General features: G+C 44.7%; 1 protein-coding gene across 5 annotated transcripts in view; it reads right to left on the bottom strand.

The window, feature by feature from the left end:
• Nucleotides 1-15,546, bottom strand: part of PKHD1 (PKHD1 ciliary IPT domain containing fibrocystin/polyductin) — a 391,543-nt gene that overhangs the window by 315,084 nt on the left and 60,913 nt on the right. For all 5 annotated transcript variants that reach the window (XM_030555225.1, XM_030555227.1, XM_030555226.1 and 2 more), the window contains exons 25-29: nucleotides 13,919-14,041; nucleotides 11,049-11,154; nucleotides 7,655-7,933; nucleotides 3,240-3,370; nucleotides 1,246-1,381 (exon numbers count right to left, since the gene is read on the bottom strand). In XM_030555225.1, the coding sequence (XP_030411085.1) occupies nucleotides 1,246-1,381; nucleotides 3,240-3,370; nucleotides 7,655-7,933; nucleotides 11,049-11,154; nucleotides 13,919-14,041 (775 nt within the window). The remainder of the gene's footprint in view (nucleotides 1-1,245; nucleotides 1,382-3,239; nucleotides 3,371-7,654; nucleotides 7,934-11,048; nucleotides 11,155-13,918; nucleotides 14,042-15,546) is intronic.

Raw genomic sequence — 15,546 nt, 5'->3', positions numbered from 1 at the left:
CATTGGGCTATTGGCTAGTCTACGGTGGCTTCTCTCTCTCTTTCCAGAAATTCTATCCTGGCCTGAGATACTATTTCATCAGAAACTTTTCAGCCAGATCTCTCTTTTGAAAAGTGCTTTGAGGTCTACTGATGAAAAGGGATGAGAGATGTGTTATTATTACACCTCTACTACAGGTATAGTATGGACAGTAGCAAAGCAAGTTCTCGCTCATTTCTAGCCCCCCACTACACGCATGCTACTATGCCCTGAATTTGCACTACCTCAGGGACGCGAAGGTAGGTCATTCTCTATGGCCATTCTCATCCCTTGACTGCTCACCATGCCAGCAGGACACCCAGTTGTGATGGTGGTTTATAAATATGGACACCCACCTATATTAAGCTGAAACCAATGACTCTTCTCACATGGTCCTCGGGGGAGCCATCAGATGGCAAGAGCCTTTGTTCACTACTGAACAAGGCCAGACTGGAACTGGTGACCTGGGAGTAAAAGGCGCCGTGTGCCAGCATCAATCCCCAGTCCTCTTAGTCACCTAGTGCCTCTGCCCTGCCCGCGTTGTTGATGACAATGGAAAATGAAACTTTTTAGAGCAGTCATATTTTTACACCAGCCGTCTCTTTGCATTTTGAGACTGTGGCTTCATATATTCATAGACTTAAGGTCAGAAGTGACCATTATGGTCATCTAGTCTGACCTGCTGCGCAACGCAGGCCACAGAATTTCACCCACCCACTCCTGTAACAAACCCCTAAGCTATGTCTGAGTTATTCAAGTCCTCAAATCATGGTTTGAAGACATCAAGATGCAATGAATCCTCCGGCAAGTGACCCATGCTCCATACTGCAGAGGAAGGCAAAAACCTCCAGGACCTCTGCCAATCTGCCCTGGAGGAAAATTCCTTCCCGACTCCAAATATGGCAATCAGTTAAACCCTGAGCAAGTGGGCAAGACTTACCAGTCAGCACCCAGGAAAGAATCCTCTATAGTAACTCAGATCCAACCCCATCTAACATCCCATTACAGACCATTGGGCCTATTTACCTGCTAATAATCAAAGATCAATTAATTGCCAAAATTAGGCTATCCCATCATACCATCCCCTCCATAAACTTATCAAGCTTAGTCTTGAAGCCAGATATGTCTTTTGCCCCCACTACTCCCCTTGGAAGGCTGTTCCAGAACTTCACTCCTCTAATGGTTAGAAACCTTCATCTAACTTCAAGTTTAAACTTCCTTTGTCACCTGCTGTGCTGCTTCTGTTTCTGCTCAGCGATACAATGGCTGGATTTAAAGAAGGATCGTACTTAAACACTTCAGTGAACGTGGCAGACTGGGACCCAGCGGTTAGTGTCACAGGGACAACATATTCTTCATCCCCCTGGAAAACAGAGTTTAAAAAAAGAGCAGAGGTGAACATGTTCTAGTAAAACACAAGCACCTCCATCCCTTACATGCGAGATTAAGAGCATTAATGTCCTGACCTGAGCTTATCAGCTAGAGAAGCATCTGTAGAGCATAAGTAGAACCCAAGATGGGTCACTGCAAGGTGCTGACTAACGTGTATGGCCACCACTGCCCTCTGCTCAAGTGTGTGTGATTATGATGCCCAGTAGTAGGTGCCTCCAGAAAATATGAGCCATAACACTACTACAGCAGCCAGACAGTCTCCTTTAGCTCAAGTAGTACTGACATATGCTGCTGGAGCCAAAGGTTTGCAGTTCTAGTCCCACTTCTGTTTGTGTGAAGCTTAACTACTGAACCTGGTGTTTGCAGTCATTGATTTGGAACAGCATTTAGCCACTCGGACACATATAGCCTGCAAGCTATCCACCAGTGATGAACATATAGATACAAGAGAAAGGGCCACATAAGCCTCTCCCACCCCCCTGCAAATTGATTCTCCCCCAGATGGGTGTAGCCTGATCTTAGATTATACATTGATAACTTAAGAATCCCCAGCCATCACTTTGAGGGTTGACAGGTTCTTGCCCCAAGACCAGGCCCAGTATTATTTAAATTATTATACAGTTGGGAATCCTGGTGTGCACAGTTGAAACACTCACAATATAGGAACTCTTTTATATTTACAAATATAGTTTATTAATACATTTAGCACAGTCACAAAACACCCCAACTTAGTAAGACAGATAGAGATACTACAGAATGTACATCTGTACCTCCATATACTCACACCATCCCTTGTAAAACAACCTAAAATGTTAACCATCACCTTTCCCATCACCACCAGTGGCCATACTTCTGGCACAATTCTGGCATAATTCCCAAGGACTACTTCTCTTTCTCCTACTGCCCCTAAGCTAGGATACCACTTTTATAATACGTTACGCTGATGCCATTATGTTTGATGCATATTCAGTAAGGGATTTTTCCCTTCTCCTTATTTATATTTCCTCACCTCACTAATGTTGGAGTGTCTTTTTCCTATAGGTTAGTATATCAATGATCTCAACTCATTATATACTTCAGTTCGTTACCATGTTCCTTTTCTGGTTAGGTATCACATTTGTTATTTCTGTCCTAACTGGTTATTTCAGTTGTTTCCAATTTCTAAGTTGTGGTGTACCTGTTATGTTTAGAAGGGTATGAACTTAGGAAAGCGCCTATGCCAACCTGCTTTAACACATCCTCTCTGTTAAAAGTCACAGTCATACATGGACCTTATGCTTTAGCTCCATTTATCTAGGTAAAAGGTCCCAGACATATGTATGCTAACTTTGCCTTAGCCCACCATATAGGATGTGGCCTGCAGGTCCCTTGTGTTACAGACAAAATATACCCTAATATAAACCTATTATAATCAAACAAACAATCAAACCTATAAGAAAAGAAGAAAATTATATATGTATATATATATAGGCAAGCAAGCAGGCTAGCCTTAAATGTATCTCATGTACCTGTTATGTACATCAGTTTGTTGCCAGAAGACTTCTGTGGTTGAATTATTTACCTGTGGTCAGAACTTTCCCTTAAACTCTATTTTCAGCTCCCCAAATATTGGGATTTTTTCCATTGGGCTGTTTATCTGTTCAAAGGTCATAGGTCTCAACCCTCATGCTAACTTGCTGAAGCTAATGTCTTACAGGACACGGGCCTGTAGGTTTCTAGCTTTACTGTTGAATATAATGCAAAGTAGAATATAATGAAATGCAGAAAATATAATGAAGGCAAGCTAGCCCACTGGGCTACAGGGACAAGTATGAAATGCTGTTTCTTACCCGAGAAGGAACTTCACATTCAATCCTCACTGAGTTGCTGGCGTTGGTGTTAATTGGACAAGGGTGAGATCCAAACAACACCTGGCTTATCCCATCAAAACCAGTCCCTCGGAGGATCACTGAGCACCCTCCTACAAAACCAGGGATTTCATTGTAAGTGCAGTGTACAGAAAGTGTTTTAAAATGCATAAACTCAAATAAGGAGCATTTCCTACTGTGTAAAGCATAAGCTGATGGGTCAGAAGATCTGGGTTCTACTCCCAACTTTGCCATTGGCTTTCTGTTGGCCAAGTTATTTAATCTTTTGTGCTTCAGTTTCTCATCTCTCTAGTCTACTCTTTGGACTGTTGTCCATGACAGAAACATGTTTTCATGCCCGACTTGACTAGCCTGGCAAGGTCTGTACTGTGATCTCAGCCCAGGAAAGATCCCTGACCCCAGTGTGAAACAAATGACTAAACCGAAGCACCAGGAATAAAAATGAGCCTTATGCAGCAGGTGCCCTCACAGCTCAAATATCTACTGTGAAATAGGCTGAGGCACATATCCATGACACACAGTCTAGAAAAGGAGACACAGCAGGGTTTGAACTACAGCAGCATGCGAGGAAGAAAGTCACAAGAGGACTAGATGCTGTGAGCTACTGATAGACCTTAGCTCTCATATAAGCCAATGAGAGTTGGAGGTCTTCAGCATTGCTCAGGATGACACTCAAAGCAAGAGACAGATTTTAGCTTGTCTTTACAGGATATTCAATTCCTGTTCCAATACCCAGGATCCAGACTCTGGTCTTTCAGTCGACCAGAAGTTTCAGAGACACCTAGAAGTGAAAGGGCAAAGATGAAGCAAACCCTGGGTTAACTGCACGGCGTCCCAATCTTTGCTCTGTTCTTTGATGCAGCTCACAGGCACATTGATACAGATCAAAAAACCACAGCTGTTCACTCCAGCTAGGAACCTAAGATATTAAAACCTGATTACTCTGAAATTACATCATAACTGACAGTGTGGAAGACTAGTGGTAAGGAGCTCTTGTAGCAGCAATGTGTGAATGCTATCACAGCAGCACATCCCACTTAGTTCTCACACAGTACTCTTCATCTGTAGAGCTCAAAGCGCTTCACAACTAGGAAGGATGTTTTGGGGGTTAAGGCCCTGGATAGGGACTTGAAAAATCTGGGTCCAGTTCCCATCTCTGCCACATACTCCCTGTTTGACCTTGGGCAAGTCATTCCACCTTTCCGCCTGAATCTCCTGTCTGTGAAATGGGGATAGTACTACTGCATTTCTCCTACCCTGTGCCTGTCTCATGCAAGCTCTTTAGAGCAGGAAATGTCTTACCATGTGTATATACAGCACCTAGCACAATGGGGTCCTGCTCTCACTTGGGGCCTCTTGGTGATATCATATGCAAATAATGAACAACAGTAAAAATCAGTGGAGTGTTACTAGATTACTCCAGCAATGATTTGGGCCAGAACACAGGATGATTGACACATTTTGCCTCTACATTTTTTTCCAGACAACACTTTATTAAAGTCCTTCGCAGGTGGCCAGGAGCTTATCTATGGACAATAACTCCATTTTCTCCCTGTTTTACAAACATGCCCACTCTTTCCTGAAATTCATTTTAACACACAATGCATACTAACTTTTGGAACTCACTGCCAAAAGATATAAATGAAGTCAAGAGCTTAGAATTTAAACAAAGAGTAACATGTTTGTATGAATAAGGAGATCATCCTTAGTTACATGAGATCGGATAAAAAAATTAGAATGGATATAAACCCTCATGTTTCATGGTGTGACTAATAGTGCTCAGGAAGAAACTTCTTCTATGGGAAGGCTATGCCATAACTATCTATTACAAGGTTTCTTGCACTCTCTTGAAGCATGTGCCACTGGCCACTGTTGAAGACATACCAGCCTAAATGGATTAATATATTTTAAGTCTGGTACTGTTTAAGACATAACAGCCTAAATGGATTAATACATTTTAAAGCTGGAAGGGATTATTAAAATCATCTAGTCTGATCTATTAACAAAGGCCAAGTAATTTCTATAGTAAGATCATAACTTGTTTGAGCTGGAGCATATCTTTAGAAAGACATTCAGTGTTGACAAAGAATGTTAAGTGATGTACCAATCTGACCCAATAAAGTAATTCTACATTCTGCGCCTTGACATGATCTTCCTTCATGGAAGGTATGTTGAATGGAACACGGCTTTGACCCCATTGATGTTGATGCTATTTTCACACAAGGAATCACTGCTGAGTGATACAAGATACTCTGTAGCCTCTCCCTCTAGAAGGCTAAGTCTCCTGTGTTCACAACAGTGGAATACAACTCAAAATTTAAGCCAGGTCTCGCCTGGGTGACTGCGAGATAAACAGCTCCAAATCAAGTGTACAGTATTCACGTATATTTTATATCTATTAATGCACATAAGTTCGATATCTGCACTGATATCCATATGCAAAATCATGTGTGCATACTTTATGAGAGAATTGGAGAGGCATTTTAAAGGAAGAAATTAAAAACACAGATGGAAGCTGTAATTCTTTCCAATTACAAATGTTCAAAACATATGTAATGTAGGATAACAATATACTTGCTTTTCTTTTTAATGAGTGAAAGATTGTTGCAATCAGGAGAGGAGTTGGATTATGAGGGATGTAGCGAGTTGGAAAAAACAAAGCCAAAGCATTGCACGCACCTACCTCTTTTTTAATGATCTACAGCAGCAATTCTCAACCTTCCCCCATACCAGGACCCCATCCATGTAAGAACAGAAACATCTGGGACCCCCACTCCATTTCTGCCCCACTCACTCCATCCTCCCACCGCTCCGTCGCTCACTGTCCCCCACCCACACTCACTTTCACTGGGCTGGGGAAGGGGGTTGGCGTTCAGGATGGAGTGCGGGATCTGGGCTGAGGCTGAGGGGTTGGCAGTGTGGGAGGGGGCTCTGCGCTGAGCCTAGGGCAGGAGGTTGAGGTGCAGGAGGGGGTGAGGGGTGCACGCTCTAGGAGGGAGTTTGGGTGCAGGAGGGGGCTCTGGGCTGGGGCAGGGTGTTGGAATGCAGAAGGGGGTATAGGGCACTGGCTCTGGTTTCATGGTGTCAGGGCTGGGGTTTGGGGTGCAGGAGGGAGTATGGGTGCTGGCTCTGGAAGGGGGCTGGGGTGATGACTCTGCGAGGGGGCTCAGGGATGAGAGTTGGGATGCAGTCAGGACCGGCTCTAGGCACCAGCAAAACTAAGCATATGCTTGGGGCGGCACAATTCCAGGGGCGGCATTCCAGAAGTTTTTTTTTTTTCTTGCTTCAACAGTTGCGCTCTCGGAGGTTTTGTTAGTTCATTCATTTGTTTGTTTTGCTTGGGGCAGCAAAAAACCTAGAGCTGGCCCTGGATGCAGCCTCCTGCTGGGCAGCACTTACCTCTGGCGGCTCCTGGTTGGCGGTGGGCATAGTGAGGCTAAGGCAGACTCCCTGCCTACCCCAGACCCACACTGCTCCCAGAAGGGGCTAACATGCCCCTGCAGCCCCTGTGGTGGGGGGGACACGTGGCCCCACTTGCTGCCCCTCTCTGCAAGCACTGCCGCTGTAGCAATCCCGGCCAATGGGAACTGCGGGGGCAGTGCTTGCAAGCAGGAGCAGCACACACAGGTAGACCCTGCCCCCCACCACCACCCCTGGGGCTGCGCTGGCTACTTCTGGGAGTGGCGTGGGACCAGGGTAGGCAGAGAGTCTGCCTTAGCTCCAGCCAAAGTGTGCCACCAGAGATCGTGATCGATGGGTTGGTGACCACTGCTCTAGCTCAACCACAAGTTAGGGGCTTGATACAGGAATCACCTGATGGAATTCTCTGGCCTGTGTTATGCAGGAGGTCAGACTAGATCATCATAATGGTTCCTTCTGGACTTAAATTCTATGGATAGCTTGCGAATGTTTCTTTTTCAGAAAGAAGAGACAGTGCCCTCCTTTTTCCACTTATATTTTAAAGGTGAGAGGGAAAATATGGATTTGGGTTTTGCTTTTTGAGGTTTTCTCACTAGATTTTGTAGCTAGCCAGAGACACACTTTCCATTTGGTCACTCAAAGGACAGAGTGTAATGATTTATTGCACTTTGCAGGCAGCTTTCAAAATGACATGAGAAAATTAGCCATGAAACTCTTACTGTTATCCAGAGCTGTAGCATACACCCATATTCATCTGCACTACAAGACAGAAGATGTAGCACCCCCAGGGAAGAGCCAGAGCCAGCTGCCTCCTCCCTTAGCCTGGTCACTCCCATGTCAGGTGGAGAGCAGAGTCACTAAAGCCCCATACACAAATGTTAAAAAAACAACCTATCAAAAGCAATAACACTAAAGGCAGATATTCAGGTGAGAGCTGCTACTGAATTCAGACATACCAATCTCTGAAGTCATCGGAGGTTCAATAGCTTCCAGCCTCGGCTTAACCCTCAGGTAGATGCCCTGTCCTTCGCTGGCATTGCGAGCAAACCCATAAGGTTTCACCAGTAATGTAACATGGTACAATCCCATTGGTAACATGTTCATCCAGCAAACTACAGTCGTTTGATTTGAAGTCATTACTTGGCAGGTTGTGTGGTTCACCTCTATCTGCAGTGCTTGGCTGTCCTCAGCAAAGCCAGACCCTGTGATATAAACTCTGGTGTGGAGTCCATCAGCTGGAAGGATAAAGTAAAACAAAACTACAAATCTGTTGCTAAGTAATGACACCCAAATTTGCTTCCCATGAACAACAAAGCTGCTTAGGCTAACTGTGCTTAAGCATTTACTGCAGTCTCATCACCCTCGTTATATGAGTGCCTAGCAAAACTATTATCATCACAATATAAAAAATCATTTCCCTCTGCTCCTCCCAAGCCTGTCAGTATTCACCTATTGTCTCTTCTCTTGTACTTTTATTGTCATCTCATATGGTGCCTAGCCTACGATGTTTCATAGACACTACCACACTACAAACAAGAACAGAGGTCTTCTACATTTACCATTTTCCTTCCTCTCAAGTCTATATCTTCCTCTGGTCTCCACTAAACCTTGATTTAAAAATTGCCAGTGGTGGAGAATCCACCACAATCCTTGATAAATTATTCCAGTAATTGGTTAATTACTTTCACTGTTAAAAATGTATGCCTTATTTGTGGTCTCAATTTGTTTAGCTGCAACTGCTAGCCATTGGCTCACGTTGAACCTTTCTCTGCTAGATTGAAGAGCCAGTTATGAAATAGTTGTTCCCCATGTAAGTACCAATAGACTGTAATCAAGTCATCCCTTAACCTTCTCTTTGATCAGCTAAATAGTTTGAGCTCTTTGAGTCTCTCTCTTTAAGGCGGGGTGGCCAACCTGAGTCTGAGAAGGAGCCAGAATTTACCAATGTACATTGCCAAAGAGCCACAGTAGGAGGTCAGCAGCGCCCCATCAGCTCCCTCACTCCCACTCCCAACACCTCCCACCCACTGGCAGCCCTGCCCATCAGCACCATCTAGTCCTTCCCACTCCTCCCGATCAGCTGTTTCATGGCATGAAGGAGACTGCAGGGAAAGAAGCGAGGCTACTGCAGGCTCAGGGAAGGGGTGAAGTAGGGGCTGAGCCTGGGGCAGAGCCAGGGGCTGAGCAGTGAGCACTCCCCGGCACATTGGAAAGTTGGCACCTGTAGCTCCAGCCCCGGAGTTGGTGCCTATTCAAGGAGCCGCATATTAACTTCTGAAGAGCTGCATGTGGCTGTGGAGCCACATGTTGGCCACCCCTGCTATAAGGCATGTTTTCTAATCCTTTAATCATTCTCGTGGCTCTTCTCTGAACTCTCCAATTTGTCAACATCCTTCTTGAATTGTGGGCCCCAGAACTGGATCCAGTATTAAAGTAGTGGGTGCACCCATGCCAAAGACAAAAGTCAAAATAACCTGTCTACTGCTACTCGAAATTCCTCTGTTTATGCATCCCAGATCAGATTAGTTCTTTTGGCCACAGTGTCACACTGGGAGCTCACGTTCAGTTGATTCTCCACCCCTACCTCCAAATCTTTCTCAGAGTCTCTGTTTCCCATGACAGAGTCTGCCATTCTGTATGTATGACCTACATTTTTCATTCCTATAGGTACACATTTAGTCATACTAAAACTCAGATTCTTTGCTTGTGCCCAGTTTATAAAATGATCCGGATTGCTCTGAATCAGCGACATGTCCTCTTCATTATTTACCACTACCCCCAATTTGTCATCTGTAAGCTTTATCACAGTGATTTTATGTTATTTTCACAGTCATCATTAAAAATATTACATAAGAACATAAGAACGGCCGAACCAGGTCAGACCAAAGGTCCATCTAGTCCAGTATCTTGTCTACCGACAGTGGCCAATGCAAGGTGACCCAGAGGGTGTGAACCTAACAGGTAAAGATCAAGTGATCTCTCTCCTGCCATTCATCTCCATCCTCTGACAAACAGAGACTAGGAACACCATTCCTTACTCGTCCTGGCTAATAGCCATTTATGGACTTAACCACCATGAATTTATCCAGTTCTCTTTTAAACCCTGTTATAGTCCTAGACCTCACAACCTCCTCAGGCAAGGAGTTCCACAGGTTGATAGTGTGCTGTGTGAAGAAGAACTTCCTTTTATTTGTTTTAAACCTGCTGCCCATTAGTTTTATTTGATGATCCCTAGTTCTTATATTATAGGAACAAGTAAATAACTTTTCCTTATTCACTTTCTCCACACCACTCATGATTTTATATACCTCTATCATATCCCCCCTGAGTCTCCTCTTTTCCAAGCTGAAGAGTCCTAGCCTCTTTAAAAAACCTAGGGCTAAGAACCGACCCTGCGAGATCTCAGTGTAAACAGACTCACTTGATGATGATTCCCGGTTTACCGTTACCTTTTGAGACCTATCACTTAGCCAGTTTTTAATTCATTTAATGTGCACCATGTTACTTTCATATCGTTTACATTTTTTAAATCAGTGTGTGGTGTGGTACCAAGTCAAACACCTTAACAGAAATCTAAGACTATTCTGTTAACATAGTGCAAAGGGAGTGTGTCAGGCTCCTGCTCAAGTCTACAAATTACTCAAAGACCTTTCTGCTGGCAAAACACTCTGTGCAGTTAATTTACAGTATTGTTTCCACCACCCTTAAACTCTATAGTGTTACACTTACAGTCCCAGGGAGCCCTCAACTCCTGAGAGAAGCAGGGGAGAGCACTCACTCTCTCTCTTTCTCTCTCTCTGCTTCCTCTGATACATTTTCCCACTTCCTTCCTGTGCTTTTTGTATCATCTGATTAATGGCTTAATTATTACCATCTTAGTTCTCCTCAGCCTATCAATTAGGCACAGCTCTTCTTAATGTGGTCTGCTCTGGAGTAATTAATTAGAGCTGCAGTGACCAGAGTACTGGCCCAGCTGCTGTGGCCCAGTACTCTGTCACAGGGAGCAACAATCTGAATGGTAGCACTGTAAATAATCTTTGCAAAGCTGTACACAATTCCAAAAGCTGTAAGGGATACAGTTAAAAAAGATGGATCCAAACTTCAAAATTCAGATCTGAACACATATTCCAACACACCAAGTTCATGTATCCCTCCCATAACCGGCTTTGTTTTAGCTCATTGTAGAAATAGGAGCCAGATGCAAAATTCAAATCCAGAACTGGGTACAGATTCCAAACTTTCCTAAGTTCTGGGGTGTTCAGACCCAAGAAATTTGGCTTGAGCCCATCTCTAACGTCAGAGAGGCCCTTTCGACAGCTCAGACCTCCCATGAAGTGCAAATACCATTACCTAGTGAATAGTCCACGTGGCTGACTAACGGAGTTGCTTCCTGAGAATACTGAAAGGAACATGAACCAGAGCAGTTAGCTGGGACATCATTCACCACCACCACCACCTGAAGAAACGGAGAAGAATGTTATTCCAAAAGAGGGAAGGGACCCAGGTCGTTAACATAGTACTACAAAATGCTGACAATTAAACCCAGAATCATGCTAAACTTGCCTAGTGTCATTTCAAATTTGACCCAAGTTTATTACAAAGTTTTCTAGGGTTCACTATAGGCAATCCAGGGCCTATACTGATAACCTCTCTAGGTGCCTGTTGGATCATTTCTCGTTTTTGACTGATATTCACAGCTCCTCCCAGCTCCAATCCTACCAGTTGATTGAATGCTCTGATTTACCCTACACTCCTCTCCTTCCCCATGTGAGAGTCAGTATAAACTGCTGTTACACTCTGAAAAGTACCTAGTGGGGTCCCCTATTTATAACAAATTCCAGATCAAGATCATAGAAGATCAGGGTTGGAAAGGACCTCAGGAGGTCATTTAGTCCAACCTCTTGCTCAAAGCAGGACCAATCCCCAACTAAATCATCCCAGCCAGGGCTATGTCAAGCCTGACCTTAAAAACCTCTGAGGAAGGAGATTCCACCACCTCCCTAGGTAACCCAGTCCAGTGCTTCACCCCCCTCTTAGTGAAAAAGTTTTTCTAATATCCAACCTAAACCTCCCCCACTGCAACATGAGACCATGATCAGCTTACAGATCCCAAAGCTCCATTTGGGATCTGAAAACCAAGTTGTGATCTTGCTGGCTCTAGCAGTACTTCACCTCCCATGAAAGAGTCTTCATTCTGAACTAGACTGGTGAAGCACAAAGTGCAACAGAACCCGCCTCCTTCTCCCACCACCTGCTGGTCTCCTGGGGCTAACAGGAAGGAAACACTGGACTGTGCTGACTGCAGAAGTAAATTGTGTCAAAGACATACAGGAAGCAGCTAAGAACTGGCATGTGCTACTTCTACAGGCCCTTTTTTTTCTTTTAACACTATAACCACACTTTAAAATCAGAGGGGAGTTTTGTTATTTGCTACCAGTAACAAGCCAAGACAGTGCTTCAAATGAACAACAAACCTGAGTGAGAAAATTTCTCCCATGTGTAAGAAAACCATAATGTTCTGTCTATCTCACTAGGTATATCCATGGCCCCAAGCACTGCTGCATCCAAAAGCCTCACAAGCTTTAATGTATTTATTCCTACAATGCTCCTGTGAGGGGGAGGATTGCTATTGTCCCTGTTTTACAGATGGGGAACAGAGGCATTGTGAGACTAAGTGACTTGAGTAGGATCACACAGGAAGTTTCTTGAAGAGCGGGGCACTGAACATGGGTCTCTAAAGTCCAGGCTAGGACCCCACTGTGACACTCTTACCTTGGGGGAACACCCTGCACCCCCATGTTCATCCTTATAAGATAATTGTGTGTTATCCAATGCAAAATTTGTCATGTTGGGTGTCTTCGTAAGGCTCATGATGCACTAAGCATTGTTGTTATAGTAATGTTATAGGTTGTAATTTCATGTATACAGTTATGAGGCTGAAAATCTGTCCTTATGGCTTAAAAAAGCCCAGGCAAAACTCTCCAGGAACAGAGGGGCGGTTCACACCTCATCACGGCATGTATGGGACAAACCCCAGCCCAGCCTCACAGGAACAAAGGACACTGGCCTAGGCAGCAACAAAGGATCTGTTGGACTTGCGAGTGAGTCACCCCCTTCCCTTGGTTAGTTTGGGACTACGATGAGGTAATGCTCACCTGACTCTAAGGGAGGAGAGAGGGGAGCAAAGCCAAGAGGGAAGAAAGGACATGATAAAAGGGAGAGACGTTTGCCATTTCTCTCTCTATCTTCCACCTCCATCTACAGATACCACCACAAAGTGCCTAAAGCGCTGATCAAGAAGGGAACCTGGCTGAACGGCAACCAGCCAGTCCGTGGTGAGAAGTATCTAAGTTTGTAAGGTCATTGAAAGTGTTAAGATCAGCTCAGAATGTGTTTTGCTTTTATTTCATTTAACCAAATCTGACTTCTTGTGCTTTGACTTATAATCACTTAGAATCTATCTTTTGTAGTTAATAAATTTGTTTGTTTATTCTACTTGAAGCAGTGCATTTTGGTTTGAAGCATGTCAGAGACTCCCGTGGGATAACAAGCCTGGTTCATATCAATTTCTTTGTTAAATTGACAAACTCATATAAGCTTGCAGCGTCCAGCGGGCATAACTGGACACTGCAAGACAGAGATTCCTAGGTTTGTGTCTGGGACCAGAGATATCAGCTAGTTGCATAATCCAAGCAGCGGCTGGCCGAAAGTGCTTATTCACATCGCTGGGAGCAGTTTACATGCTAGAAGCTGTGCGTGAATAGCCCAGGAGTGGGGGTTCTCACGGCAGAGCAGGGTAAAGTTGGCTCCCAGAGTTGAGGATTGGAGTGACCTCGCAGATCACCAGTCCAGATAACACCAGAGGAACGTCACACTCACTCACTAGCTCATCCTTCCTCATACCCTGCTAAATAATGGCCCCAAAACTGCAGTTTAATATAGTGTTGCTACACTGTTTGGAAGTTATCACTATAGAACCCAGTATCAGTTTGGTTTAATGGCACAGTCATATAGGATTAGCTCTAAGCCCCTGCCTCACAAGGAAAAAACCCCTCCCTTACTCATGGTTAGTAGTATCTTAATCTGTACTGAGTCTCATTGATTTAAATGCCTTTCCCAGGGAGTGCAGCACTGTTCAGCAAGTGTAGGGTGGCCAGATCTGTCAGTCAGACAGCAAGTCACAATGAGCCTATGGGAACTGTGAACAGTTGGTGACCTACCTGCGTGTGGTTATTGGCCGTAGCTAGCATGTCCCCAAATATTGGTCCAATAAATACGCCGCCATCATAAACCACACGAGCTGCAATGGTTGGGTTAAGTCCTGTGAGGTTTTCAGCAGAAACCTAGCATGGCGTGAAAGAATGAAAAATCAATTTTTCTCAGCTTAATAAAAAATTTTCTTATACATGTTGTGTACCATTTCATAAGCAACTCAAACTCACATAGCTAAGGTTTACTCTAAGGGCTACAATGAATGAATGGGAACATTCTCTGTATCTGCTTCTATGGCCCCATTGGCACAACATCCAAGCCCCTCACAATCTTAGTGTATGCATCCCACAACACAACGTTGCAATCTCCATTGTACAGGTGGGAAACAAGCAAAAAGATTAAGAAACATGGTTTAAGATCATGAAGGGAGTTTGCCCTGAAGCACAGAATTGAACTCAGTTTTTCCATCTCCCAGTCCTGTGTCTTCAGCACCAGACCACCCTGTCTCCCTAGCTCTGGCTTTACATTGTCAAAGAAACCTACATAGGATTCCCTATATAGCAATGCTCCATCTCAGTCTAATATGCTGCCGCTGACAGGGGGCAATGCCACATCCTTCAGAGGTTAGTGTAAAAGCCCATTAATGCACCTAGTCCCTGTCCAGACTGAGACTAGGACCATGCTAGCTACTACCTCGTTTGAGCAGGACTTGGACAGAGGCGACACATAATTCTTGATTGGGGGAGGCATGATTTAAAGGTTCTGGAGTGGCACGTGACCGCCCCACATCACCTCTGGGCCCTTTCCCAGTCCCGTCGTGCCTCGCCCACTCCAAGCCAGCACCATGTTGCTCCCACACCCCTCACAGCTTCTTCCCACTTGTCCCATTGCCTCCCTTCTGCAGGCATGGCGCAGGCCAGAGCAGGGTCCAGACACCTACTACAGTACCATCGGTAACTGTGCCTGCGGATAAGGAAGGGACAGAACTCAGCAGGCTTCCCCGGGTCCCCTCTGGCAGAGCTGTGCTGCCAGCCTAGTCTCTCTTCCTTGCTCCAGGTGCCTTCTAGCAGAGCTCAGTGGGAGCACTACATGCTGGTGCCTTTCCCAGGCATATACCCCTCAGCCATGCTCACCCAGACTCCCACCTTGGGAGAAATCTTGGGGGGCATGTCACTCCTCATGCCCCCCTACACATCACCTCTATTGGGGAGGGTTTCTCTGACCAGCATGAACAGAGACTTTTGTCTGAGAACCACATGAGAATCAGATAATGAAACCCTGGTGGGTTACTCCATAGTATAATTCTCAAAGACAAAAACCCTATCTACCTTGGTCAGAGAACCATGCTAGAAGTCTGCTAGCAGCAACTATGTTTTAACATGACTGGCTAGCACAGGTCCAATCCCCATGTCAATGGGGCCTTCTTGTGCAATTCTATAACACATGGAGGAGTTACTTCCTGACCTCAGGCTTATGTTTCAAAGCATTAGGGCTGATGGCTTTATATTTTCTCTCTTTGACTATAACTGCTGTTCCTTTTCTTAATCATCTAACCACTCTAGAACTTACTGAGTTCTTGCTCTCAATAATAGCCTTTGTCAAGCACTTTGCTGGAGTTTCCTGAGAGAGCTAGGTG

This window comes from Gopherus evgoodei, chromosome 3 (assembly GCF_007399415.2).
Source record: "Gopherus evgoodei ecotype Sinaloan lineage chromosome 3, rGopEvg1_v1.p, whole genome shotgun sequence".
Classification (NCBI taxonomy): domain Eukaryota; kingdom Metazoa; phylum Chordata; order Testudines; family Testudinidae; genus Gopherus; species Gopherus evgoodei.
Note: the sequence above shows the minus strand (reverse complement) of the source record. Positions and strands in the feature narration are given on the sequence as shown.